The following is a 12461-nucleotide window of genomic DNA, read 5'->3' on the forward strand; positions in this document are numbered from 1 at the left end:
GAGAAGACTTCTATCTTCTCCTGCTACAATTAATTATTAATGAGATTTTTAGGGTTGTGCAGGTCATTCCTCACTCTCCCCCACTTCTCCCAGTATGAACAGATTCCCTTCCAAAAGCATTATTCTGGGAATACAGCCAACACACTTAAATGAGGCCAGCACTTATTACAAATAATGGGCATGAATTTATAGCTGAGGCAGTTATAAAGCGATCTAAAATATCAATTATAATGGAAAAAGATCATTTGGACAATGTTGTGGGGGTTATGGTTTGGCCCATTCTCATTTATAATTGAGAACAGCATGGAAAATGGTTAAGTATCTTCCAGATGAAAGGAAGATATTTATTTATATGATAACTAAAGAAAGGGAGAGGCTCTTGCAGCAAGTGGATTTCCTCAGAATTGTGCACTATAAATTTGAGAGCATTTTAATTTTTATTGGCATTTTGGGTAAAATGCTTGCCTCAGGAAGAGGGTTCTCCTTTTCTAAAAGTCACAGCTCATCTTTAAGACTCAAACATGAATAACAGCTGAGAGTTTTCTGCAGTCTGCTGCCAGGACAGTGGTGATTGCAGAGGTGCTCCTTGTTTGCTTGCTACAGGTGCCTGCAGGGCTCCACTGGGTTGGTAAGATTTCTCGTGTGAGATAGAGTCTTCCTGAGTTAACCTGACACCTTGCTTTCTCTCCATCTGCCCTTATTGTCCCCATTCCTGAGGCTCAGCCAATCTGCACAAATGAAAAATTCACTTCTATGACTGCAAAAATCCTGAAAATCCCTAAAATGGCTTGGTTGAGGAATGGGATGTAGACATTGTCAATGAAAGGTCCGGATTCCTGTGATTCCTTGACAAGTTTTGAATATGAAATTTATGAGCTCCAGTTAAAAACACAGACTCTTAGTCCCCCAGTTCAGCTGCTCTTTACTCCTGGTACTTAAACTTTAAACATTAATCTTCTCCAGCAATGTAAATCATGCTTCTCATTAGTCTTGAGACTGATGTGCAATTTAAGGACCATTTGATATTTAAGGCTGCCTGCTGGGATATGCAATGCAGCTGTCTCTCCTCCTATTGCTCCTGGAGGGCTCAAGCTGGTAAAGGCTTCTCGGAGTGTGTCCTCCGGCTTCGGCTTGGGCCTCACACAAAATACAGTGGCAGCCATCTTCATTCAAGACAATGATGCTGGTAATAACCACTGCATAGTTTCGTGTTTGGATAACATGGCACAATTCCACATTTTGCCGGAGATGTGCTCCCTAGCCCCAGAGTAGAGGTTGTCTTCAGAAGGAGCTCTCAAACTTCTTTCAGAGCTGTCAGATTTTACGTAACGAGAGACTGACTGTCTTAATTACTTGGGCACTTGTGTGGGATGTTAGTTCTGATCTCTGCTGAGAATTTTGATTAAACAGTCTTTAGAGAAGGCGTGCATGTACACACTGGGATGGAGGCAGGCAGCTCTTAGCAGTGCTAATGTGCTAAATTCAGGGAGGGGTAGGACACATCTGTCCCCACTGTTTTATACCAGCTCGCTTACGCAGCTCCTTGCTGGCAGTTACAATTCCCATCCTGAGGCTCCTGATGGATCCTATGCATCACAGAAGGAGGTTGAATAACTCAGGGCTATGCATTCTCCTATAGAAAACACTTATCTAAAAGTTAAGGAGCACAATAGTCTACTGTCAAGTCTAATGGTCTAATTTAAGTCCCTTTGGGAATGTCAGCCAAAGATGCATTGAGAATGTAACTAGGAAGGCTTCCTACATCATTACTCATTAACTTAAAGCCTTTTCCCGTTTTGGTCTACTAAATACTGATCTTGTTGATGTAGAAAGCGTCATAAAATGTTGGTTTGGATTTTCTCTGAAGGTATGGGCTGTACAGGCAAGATTGGTTTGTTTCATCTTGTGTTTGAGGGTAGGCAGCTTCCATTTGACACTGCACTGATTTAGAGTATTACCTTGGTAGCAGTTGATATAGTGGGTTTAGGCTGTGTTGTCAGTGCACCTAAAAAGGCTGTGAGAAAAACAGTATCTGAAGACAATGAGATTATACCACTGTGACTAAAGATAGATTACTAATCACTAAGAGAATTCTGTGTTAAATTCTTAGAAGGAAAATACAATTAGATACAATTAGATGGAAAATACAATGTTTATGTTTACAGGCAAACTTTAGTTTTTAAAAATCTTGTACTGACTAAGTTGTGATAGCTAGGAATATAATAAAAGTGTTTGTAGCTGAAGTATTGGAAAACATTTAACACTGTTTTTCAAAATGCTACTAGTTCATTTAAAATCTTGTTCACCGGAATTACTGCTAACCACAATAACGATTGCTTACTGATCCACAACATATATTAATACAATCAAGTGTCTAATTTGCTATAGACACGCAGATGACAGGCAGGAAATTATTTATCCTCCTATATTCCTTCTTGCCCTGTACTGACCTTAAACCATTTTGTTTATGTGTTTCATTTCAGTCATGTCTGCTTATACTTTGAACATGGGTTATGAGCAGTATTAGGAAAGAAAGATAAAGGAAGAAAATTATACTGAGGATATCAGACAAGAGCAGAGAAATACCAGAGGAAAAGTCTCCAATCTTGTCAGAAGTCATGCTTGCCAATAACTAGAGGGTATGGTTTTGGAAAGATTATATATTGGACCAGGCTGCAGCTTTGCAGCTAATTACCATATTATAGTAGCACTTACTGAGCTCACTTGTGGATCATACATTGCCCTGCTGTGCTGTATGAAAGACCAAAATGAAGCCTTTGCTTCAGAGATCTTACATCTGGGGATTTTTTGTTGGTTTTGGCTTTTTGAGTTGTGTGTGGTTTTATTTATTTTTTCCCTACCTAGATTACTGTGATACTTCCACTCCTGCCACCCCATAAAAAAAACCCCAGTTCTGGACTCTGGCCTATAAGGACCTCTCAGTCTGAAGTAACTGTGAAGCTGGAGTTGTGGGTTTCCCGACTCATGTTCATTCATTAAATTCAGATCATCACAGACAATATTTCAGTGAAATGGCTGCAGATTTTTTTCAATGAGAATTTTCAAAACTAAGAAAAAAGCATTTTGATTTTTAGGTTTTCACTGGAGAATGGGGCAGTAAAAAATACTGAGCATTTTTCAGGAAGATGCATAGAAAAGTGATTTTTTTTTTTTAATTGCCAGCACACCAAGTAAAGGTAGCTAACTGAAAGACAAACTATACCCTTATAGGTCTCCTGTCTTCACAGTCAGTACAATCTGATGTTTAACCATCACTCGCTCCCCTGATCTGGTATGAGTCAGCTGTGTATTTAGTTCATTTTCACAGAGCTGCTCTGGATAGACAGTACTAAAGGGAAGCTTGATATTTCTACTGAGCATTAGGATAATAGCTAAATATTTTTTTAATTGCAAGATATGATATTCAGCTATTCAGCTGAAGGGCTTTGTTTGTAAAGATCTTGGAAAAGTCCTTTACGTCTCAGGGCAATTGGTATGGTCCTGCCTAAGGCAAGATGGAAGAGCAGCTGCACAAAGCTATGGACATTAACATGCATCCAGATAAAATTTTCCACTTTATGCTCCAGCCTCCCAAATCAACAGGTTAATAAAATATTTTCCCTTCTTTCTATTCTGACTGTATTTGACTTTCTTCTGTGACAATTCTGCTTAGTCATGAAGTACATTATAGTGACTAAGTTGAAACAAATATACAATTGGTTATTAGCAAATATCCATTTGGAATAGCTTTATATCATCTCTGTCATAAGATTACCACTGACAATCACAACACTGTAAAATGATCGAACATCTCTGATGAAAACAAGTGTATGCTACAATTTATTTCTGCTATATAAAAATCGGTGCCAAGAGACATGTAAGGGAATACTGCAATATCTGCAATATTTCAAGAAAATATATGAAGTTTATTTATGGTCATAGCAGGGAAAAATTTATCCTACAAAACCATATGGTAACTTATGTTTTGGATGCTAAAACACTGTCAATGTTTTATTAAAGATACAGCAAATATCTGGTACCACTATAAACTACCTTCCCCCACCACAAAGGTTAACTATCTTCCTCTTTAATGATTGTAAGATGGGACAGATGGGTTGGTGCTAAACCCACCATAAATATGAGTTGGAATCATTCAAATTAATTGAGGAGGTAGCAATCCCTTCTTCTGAGTAGTCTTTTTGATCATGAAGGGAATTAGCAAAGAATGCAAGTAAATGTGTTAAAAATCAAAGGCATTTTTAGAAAATAATTGGGAATTTTAACATAGTCTGGAGACTATTCAATTTTTCTACGCATAAAATCTATTAATTTGATAAAGAGATTAATAAAGAATAGTCATATTGTTGATACAGTCTCATAAGATAATTGGGAGGGACTTGAGGAAATCATCTAGTGCAACCTCCTGCTCAAAAAGCAGGTTTAGCTGTGAGGTCAGACCAGGCTGCTCATAGCTTTATCTAGTCTGGTCTTGAAACCTTTCAAGGATGAAGGGTGATCAGCCACTCTGGGCAATCTGCTCCACTGCTTCACTTTCCTCAGAGCACAACAAAAATTCTTTATATCCAGTCTATACTGAGTAAATACAGCAAAAATGAGGGGCACATGTTACATTGTTGTGGAATTTAAAACAAGTAAGCAATGAAATTAGACAAAAACTAGACAGAATGTAACAACAGTTAAAAAGAGGAAATTCCTAATAATGATTATGAAAAAAAAGTTCTAAAACACAGATAGTGGAAGGGGAAGTAAAATACATGGTAGAAAATGAATGGCTAGCAGCATTAACAGAATTCATAAGGATTTTTAAAAACATGTGTGCAGAAAAAGGAATCCTAATAATGATTCATTCCTTGGAAGATGACAAATTCAACAGTAATGATGCATGGTAAGATATGCTTAATGAGTATTTTGTCCTATATTTATATAGGAACAATGCATTCATGCCTTGCCAAAACAGTGAAATGCAGTTTATTCCAGCAGTAAGAGAGCTCTTGAAACCCCTGTTAAGACAAACTGTTGTAATCAGAGAGACCTGGTAACTTTCATGCAGGAGTTTTAGGAATTGATTTAGAAGTTGTCTGGACTGCTGGACTTAATTGTTGATATTTATTGGAATTCTGGCAAAGCTCCACTTAAGATGTAAAGAGGCCATATGGGAAAAGAGAAAGTGGAATATCGTCAGTGATTACAGAGCTATTACAGTAATTTCTATCCTAAGCAAATTAATGAAATGGCTGATACATGAACTCAGGCAATAAATGACAAAAAAAGAGATAGCGATATAATTCAACATGCTATTATTTTTTTCAATGAAAGTGTAAGCCTGAATAAAGATAATCACATTTATGCAGCTTACTTGGATTTCTCGGTAATGTTTGTCTTAATACTGCACGGTATTGTTATTTAAAAATAGTATGTTACAAAATCAATACAACAAATTTAAACTGATTGAAATCTAGGTGATAGATTTCAATGTGTAGCTATTAATGAGAAACTAGTGAAGAAAGTCACCGAAGATCGTTAACCTAATTCTGTCCCATATTTGTACATTGAGTTAAGGAGGCTATAAATTCATGGCTGAAAATGATGCAAAGGAAGCAAAGGTGAAGAATGGTAAACAATTAATAGATGTCATTATCATAAAGCAGTAACATTTTTAGAAAAGTCATGGAAATTTGGCCAAACAGTGTAGTTTGCCTAGAAATAAAGGCATCAGGTCATTTTAGAGAAACAGGGACAACATATATGCAAGACCTACCAAGGTTCAAGGTTTCAAAGTCAGAGCTAGAGAAATTCAACTTAGTGATTAGAGAGCCTCAGGAAGCAGAGGATTCCTCAGATTTCAAATTAAGACTGAACATTATCCCAAAGATATATTTTAGTTGACTTAACACTTTATTTGCCTTCATATATCAATTACTGAGTTGTGTTGTGCATTATGTCAACTATAGTGACTAAAACAGAATGCTGGAATATGAATCATTGGAAGGAATTAAATTTCTTATTCTTAGTGACCTTGACTATGCATCAGCTTTTCCTATCTGTCTCCACCATGAAATACTGATGTTTCCATCTGTAGCAAGGTTAGCTAAGGACTATATGTTAAAAACCGTGTATCAGATGTGGTCAGTAATATTACTTATAGCTTAAAAACCCCTCAGTTAACACTTACAGGGTAAAAGTAGGATTTGATATGCAGAGCAACAGCCAAACTGAAAATATACCTTGGCCTTGAAAACCTGTTTCTCAGTAGCTGAACAATAGGTAACTGTAATAATATGTCAGCAACACAATGAAACTTCTGTCATATGTACACCTTGAGTCTAATGTTAATTAAATGCATTATCAGGAAGAGGGGAATCAAACTGTAGACAAGTCTAGTATGTGTGGTTAATAAGCAAAGTGCTCTAGAGTCCAATCCATCCTTAGTCTGGTATTGTTCTGGCTGAGATCAGAAAAATATTTCATAGCCCTCAGAAAAATGTTACTGCACTCACTAATAATGGATCACTGGCAAGTTTAAGATGGTGTGATTTCTGTCATCCTTTGGAATATATAAAATAAAGGTACTTTTCAACCATGTCTATTTAGAAATCTAAAGCTAGACATACTGCAATGGATGGTCACCATCTACACACAGACAGACCTTGAACTTGTATGTAGCCTTTGAAGAGCTGAACCTGAGATGGTAAGAAAAACTGAGTCTTATGTGTATGGTGGGACTTGGTCAGGCTCACCAAGAAGACTAATACAATGACAGAGGCAAAATTTAGGATGGTTGTCTTCCTATTATTCTCTGGTCAGCAGTCTTGAGGAATCTGAATCCAGTAACTGAGAAGCCTTCATGCAGTTGATAAGCACTTCCTCACAACCCTTCAAAGGCAACTGAAGAATTGTGAATCTGACTTTTAATGTTTGCTTACCTTAATATAGAAGGAACCTCTGCATCCTGGCAAGTAATGCCTTCCCTTATTTTGCCTTGCCTTTCCTGCCCTTTCCTGCCCTTCTGTGCTCTGCCCTACCTTGAGTGATTTATTCACTGCATCAGTACACTTAAGTCATCAGAATGGATAGTATTGCTTTATCTTCAAGCCAAAGAAGAAAAGGACTTTTTTAGGTTAACCTAATTTTTTGTATTCTCATTTTGAGACAACAAGAGGTCACTGTAAATAATTTTAGCCTGAGTAAATCATTAAGCCATTTCACCTTAAATATAGCATTGTACTGTAATTAGCAATAGTAGCTCTTTAGTATAAAGTATGTTAAATTGGAGATAAGTATTTTATTATTACAAACTGCAGAATTTCATATTAGATAAACCTTTATAAAATGATACAGTAACACGAGAGGTTCTGGGTTTTGTTCTGAAGGCAAAGTATGTGTGGTGTAGATAAACATTTTTGGTGATAAGATAAACTGCATCAATCTTGTCCTCATATAACTCACCACAGCAATTATTTAAGTGATTCAGAAGAGTATATTTTCCATATGTAGTGATTTGTGTGATAAAAGGGCACTAGAGTAATAAAAAGTCTATATTTCACTGGTGATTATGAAACACTTGTGCCTGAAATAAGTATGGGGAGTAATGCCAAATGTCATCTGCAAACTGAAACAAACTGAGTCACATATCTTACAGAAAACAGTTCAACAAACACGCCAACAAACCAATCTAGGGCAAAGGATTAATGAGAACCAATGCAGTTTGATTACTGTCCAGCATTTTTCAAAGAAAATTACCTGAGAATGTATTTTTTAAATATATGTTATTTTCGCTCTTTAATTTTTAATTGAAAACATTATTGAAGTTATTTTTTGAATAAAAAATGAAAAAAACCATTTGTTTGAATCCTTCAGTATTTTTAAAGGAATTTGATTTGTTCATTTACACTGCTCTAAGTGAACCAAACATTTATTTGTTTACTTTTCAAACAGAACCACAGAGAAAGATCTCTTAGGCACTTGTAGAAGGAACACTGGAAAATTCTACCTGGAAGAACACAAAATGAACTGTTCAAAATTTCTATACAAGAAGACTGGAAAGTAACAAAAATATGGAAAATATTGTTCCTTTTAACAAATTTTCTGAGAAAAATTAAATATGTAAAATTAAATATGCAAAGTGAAAAATACTCTCACACGTGAAGAGCAGGAATTTATTGATAGATATGTCAAACCACTAATAAGGTAATATACTCAAAAAGGGACAAAAAGTTAAGAACTTAATCCCTGAAGGTAAATAAATGACCTAACAGATACAAACCATCACTTCATAGAATGTGAATATTGCAATAAAGTTAAATACATTGTCAGCAACTGGGTATTAAAGCTATACTTTCCAGTTTAGCTGTATCTCTTTGGAAGATTTGGCTTTAAAAAGAGACAAAATCAGAAATTGGCACTATTCAGATTAGGAAGAATCAAACAAAGAAATACAAGTAGGAATTTCAGAAGCTCCCAGCTCCACATGGGGACTTGCAAATGGGCTCTGCGGACAGGTACAGGGGCTTTGACAGCCTGAAGGAGCCCTTGCTCCCTTTTGTTTGCAGCAATCTGTTTTGAGCTGGACTAGTTCACTGGTGTGGAAAGAAGCTCCACATACAATATACTGGTACAATTTTGTGTGGTGTGCTGTGTTTTTTGCATAAAGCATGATGTTTTATGCAAAAGGACAGTTATATCTTACTGCCAAACTATGGCCCCAGTGCTGGTCAATGTCACGGCTCCTAACCCTGTCACAGCTCCTAACTGTGCCTTCAAAACACAAATCCCTCGATGCTGTGATATATGCTGAGGTTACTGTGAACCCAGAGCCACTCAGAGCTGCCCAGTAAGGCATGCTGAGAAGCAGAATATCTCCTAATTCCTGATCCCTTTGGGGGGATCAGGTAGGATCTAGCTCTTGATTTCACAGCCTGCTTGGACATTCTCTGAAAAGCAGGCATCTACACCTAAAGTTGTTGTTTGTTTTTTTTCTTTTTTAAATGGGTATGTGGGAAGGCATCCTTTTGGCGAGTAGCTCCAGGATCAGAGCTCTCACCCAGGAACTGGAGACACTTGGGGCTAGTGACTTCTCTGCCTGAAGGCACTCCCCAGCAGACCAGTCTGACCACAAAGCTACTGACTGTGTAGAATTTTTTTTTTTTTTAAAAAAACACTCTCATCCTTTCCTGTTGATCTTCATATTTTCATATTGCATATTTAAAGATCTGTCAGCATGAAAAAAGCAGCATGAAAAGCAGCAGGCCTCTGCAGCCCAGCAGAGCAGCCATTCGTTGTGGAGAGGGAAGAGGACTACTCCAGGCAGCTCCCTCTCCCCGGCTTCCCCCAAGGCAGCAGCACCAGCCACACCAAGTGGAAGCAGCTGAGCCAGTCTTTCACGGGTGTCCTAACGAACAGGCATGCTACAAATACACAGAACAGATGGAACCCTTCGGGCAATGTAAATTAATGTCTATCTAGGTTTAGAATCCAGATGGGGCTCAACTCAAGATAGGTGTTCAGCTGGTCAGTGCTATCAGAATCAGATGTTTTTAAAACCTTCAGGCTTAGGGGCTTTTAATCACTAATAGTCACCTTTGCAGGTTTGGTGGTTGTTTGTTGTTTTTTTTTTTTTTTTTAAACTATCAAGGTTCAGGATTCCTGGTTCCTGAGGTCCATTTTAGTAACTAAATATTTTTGTGGAGATGGGCCTCAATGACAAAAGAGTTATTTTGATTCAGGCTCCAAATTAATCTTGCATCTCCTGTGACTGTTTCTAAAGGACATTTGCAACTCAGAGGCAAACATCTAGAATAACCTAGTCCCACCTTTTTGGAGAACCTAAAGGAATTCGGATGATCGGGCTTCTTTATTTACAAAGTTGTCTCATTCATAGATCCATCTTCTCACTATTGTATTTCTTTGTTTGTGGTATATCTATAGTATTCAGCTTAAGTGCTATTAATGTCTTATTTATTTTATGTATGCATATATCCACATATTACCACCTAATGAAATTTAGAACAGGTCCAATTATAAAGATGTATTCAAGGAAGTTTTAACTCACTCCCAGCCATCAGGAAAGCAAATATAATTCAGTTCATGCCTATCAGTAAATAGCAGCTTGAAGTCAGTGTTGTGCAGAACAAGCTATGCTTACCATCAGCAGCCCTTTATAAGCGTAGACAATCCCAAGCCAAATTGTCATGTGAGTGTTTTCGCAGTGCTCCAAGATTGGTCGGATGGAAATATCTCTGCCCGCAGGGTCCGGCTGCAAAAATGAAAGGTGAAATATCTGGATTCAAATTTCATTTGTATTCACACCTCAGAGGTACTTAAATCTATTCTTAGTAGATTGAGGATGTGTAGAAAAGAGTGGACAACTTTAACTTGTGATGACTGCAGACCCATGAACCTGCAAAGGAATACAGTGAAAAGCAAAGATCTGAGGAAACAACTGCATGAAAGCTACCACCAGGTGAGGTCACCTCTACTGCAAACTAGAAAGAAAATGTCTGAAGTCATTCTGTCTTTAACAGTGTCAGTCACATTTATCAGCTTTAGGACATCTAATTTTTCTACAAGGCAGACAGCTTGAATGCACAGGCATGAAAATAAATGTACTTAAAGTCATCCTTCCTTTAACCTGCGGTTCTTGTGTCATTGGCAAATGGCTGATAATGTATGAAACACTGCTGTGTTTCAGGTGTTTTTTCATTGCTAACCATGAACTAAATCAAAGACCATTTACTATGGAAACTACAGCAGTAGCTTAGAAGAGAGTATAAATCGTCAAAAATCTGGAAAAAACAATCCTTTAGAGCAAGTAAACATCTATGCAAAATTTAATACTGCTGGAATCTTAGTAGCTTTCCATTTGTTTTGAAAATGAGATTGTATAAAAGTGCAGAATCAAGAGGACTTTCAGACTATCAGGACTCCAGGTTTGTAGAGCAAGAAGTTATAACTAAAGAGTCAGAGAAACCTGCAAGAACAACTTCTTCACCCTTTTTTTTTTTTTTTTAAACAGGACAAAAAACAGTTGAGGCAAATGCTTACTAGTGACTATGCTGTCTAAAATTAGAATATATATTAGGGTCTGGTAAAACTCCTTTTTAATGGTGTACATTGTGTAGCAACACAAGGTGATTCTAAGACATCTTGTTTTAGTTAAACCCTGCAGAATATTCCTGTTGCCTATTCTGAGCAGTGCGTACCTACAGTGTGTTTTGCTTTACAGAAAACACTAAAATACTGAAAACTATTTTTCCTTTCTACTTCGAAACACTGGATCTGAACTTCAGCTATACTAAAATCAACCCAGACATAACTTTCCATACCTGGTTGTCCCAGTGGGCTTTGCAGTTTCCCTTTCTGATGAATAACGTGTAAAAAGTCTTATGCAGAAGTATAATGATTATTATATGAGATAGGGAACAATCTTGTTTACACCAATGAAAACACAGAATTGTATGTGGAAGGACTTCAGAGAGATCTGAATAATTTCCTAAAGCTTATTCTTGCTCCTTCTGATGCTGGTATGAATTTTGCTGTGGATTTCAGTGGTCACAGCATTAATCCACAGCTCAGTCTCTTCCATCGGTCTTTTTGTATGTGAAGCATTGCCCTGACTTCATACACTGTAAAAAAATAATGTAACAAATAAGGAGGTAGATAGGGGGGTGGGGGGGAACCCAAACAACCTTGTGCTATGCACTGCACAGTCAAAGGATTCACAGTTTTCTTTGCAAATCCTGCAGTAGGCAAGACATTAACATCTAAAACCTCCTATCCTGGACTTCTGTAGAAACCCTGAACAGGAGAATAAAGATCTTTGAAAGAAGGTGTCCTAAAATAAAATAAGATAAAAACCAAGAAGGCAATATTAACTCTCCCGGAGAGCTTATGACTCCACCCTAATGGTTGCTGATGGCAAGCAAACAACCGTTAGCTGAAAAACTGAAATGACTGAAAACATTAAGTGACATCACAACATTTAAGATGCTACAAATGTTTGTCAGGGGATCAGTTGAACTACCTCATTCTCCCTCATCAATGACAAAAGCCCAATGCTAAAATTTAGGTGCACTGAAGGGAAAGCACCCTTTCATGTCAAAGTTACAACCTGCTATGTTCAACATAATGTTTGACTAGTATGAAATAAAGTTCACATGACAAATCATTCAAATATAGTTCTGAATGTGTAACTGATGTGTGAACAGGACGGTACTACAGAGACATTTTCCTGAAATTCTAGATTACACCTAAGCCTGCTATAAAACTTTTTTTCCCCATCTTTGAGTTACAGTATGCCAACAATTGCATCCCTCATGGAATTATAGAAGTTACATAAAATTCAAGTTTGTGGGCATCAGAATGTCTTTTTTTTTTTTTCCCCCTTCACACTGGGAAGTCAGCACGGGATTGTCTCTTCATTTCTCCAGGTCTACGTGCTTTCT

General features: G+C 37.2%; 1 protein-coding gene across 3 annotated transcripts in view; it reads right to left on the reverse strand.

Moving 5' to 3' along the window:
- The window catches only part of GABBR2 (gamma-aminobutyric acid type B receptor subunit 2), a 489241-nt gene that overhangs the window by 30803 nt on the left and 445977 nt on the right, over positions 1-12461 (reverse strand). For all 3 annotated transcript variants that reach the window (XM_074824225.1, XM_074824235.1, XM_074824243.1), the window contains one exon: positions 10163-10273. In XM_074824225.1, coding sequence (XP_074680326.1) covers positions 10163-10273 — 111 coding nt within the window. The remainder of the gene's footprint in view (positions 1-10162; positions 10274-12461) is intronic.

Source organism: Strix aluco, chromosome 1, assembly GCF_031877795.1.
Source record: "Strix aluco isolate bStrAlu1 chromosome 1, bStrAlu1.hap1, whole genome shotgun sequence".
NCBI classification, from domain to species: domain Eukaryota; kingdom Metazoa; phylum Chordata; class Aves; order Strigiformes; family Strigidae; genus Strix; species Strix aluco.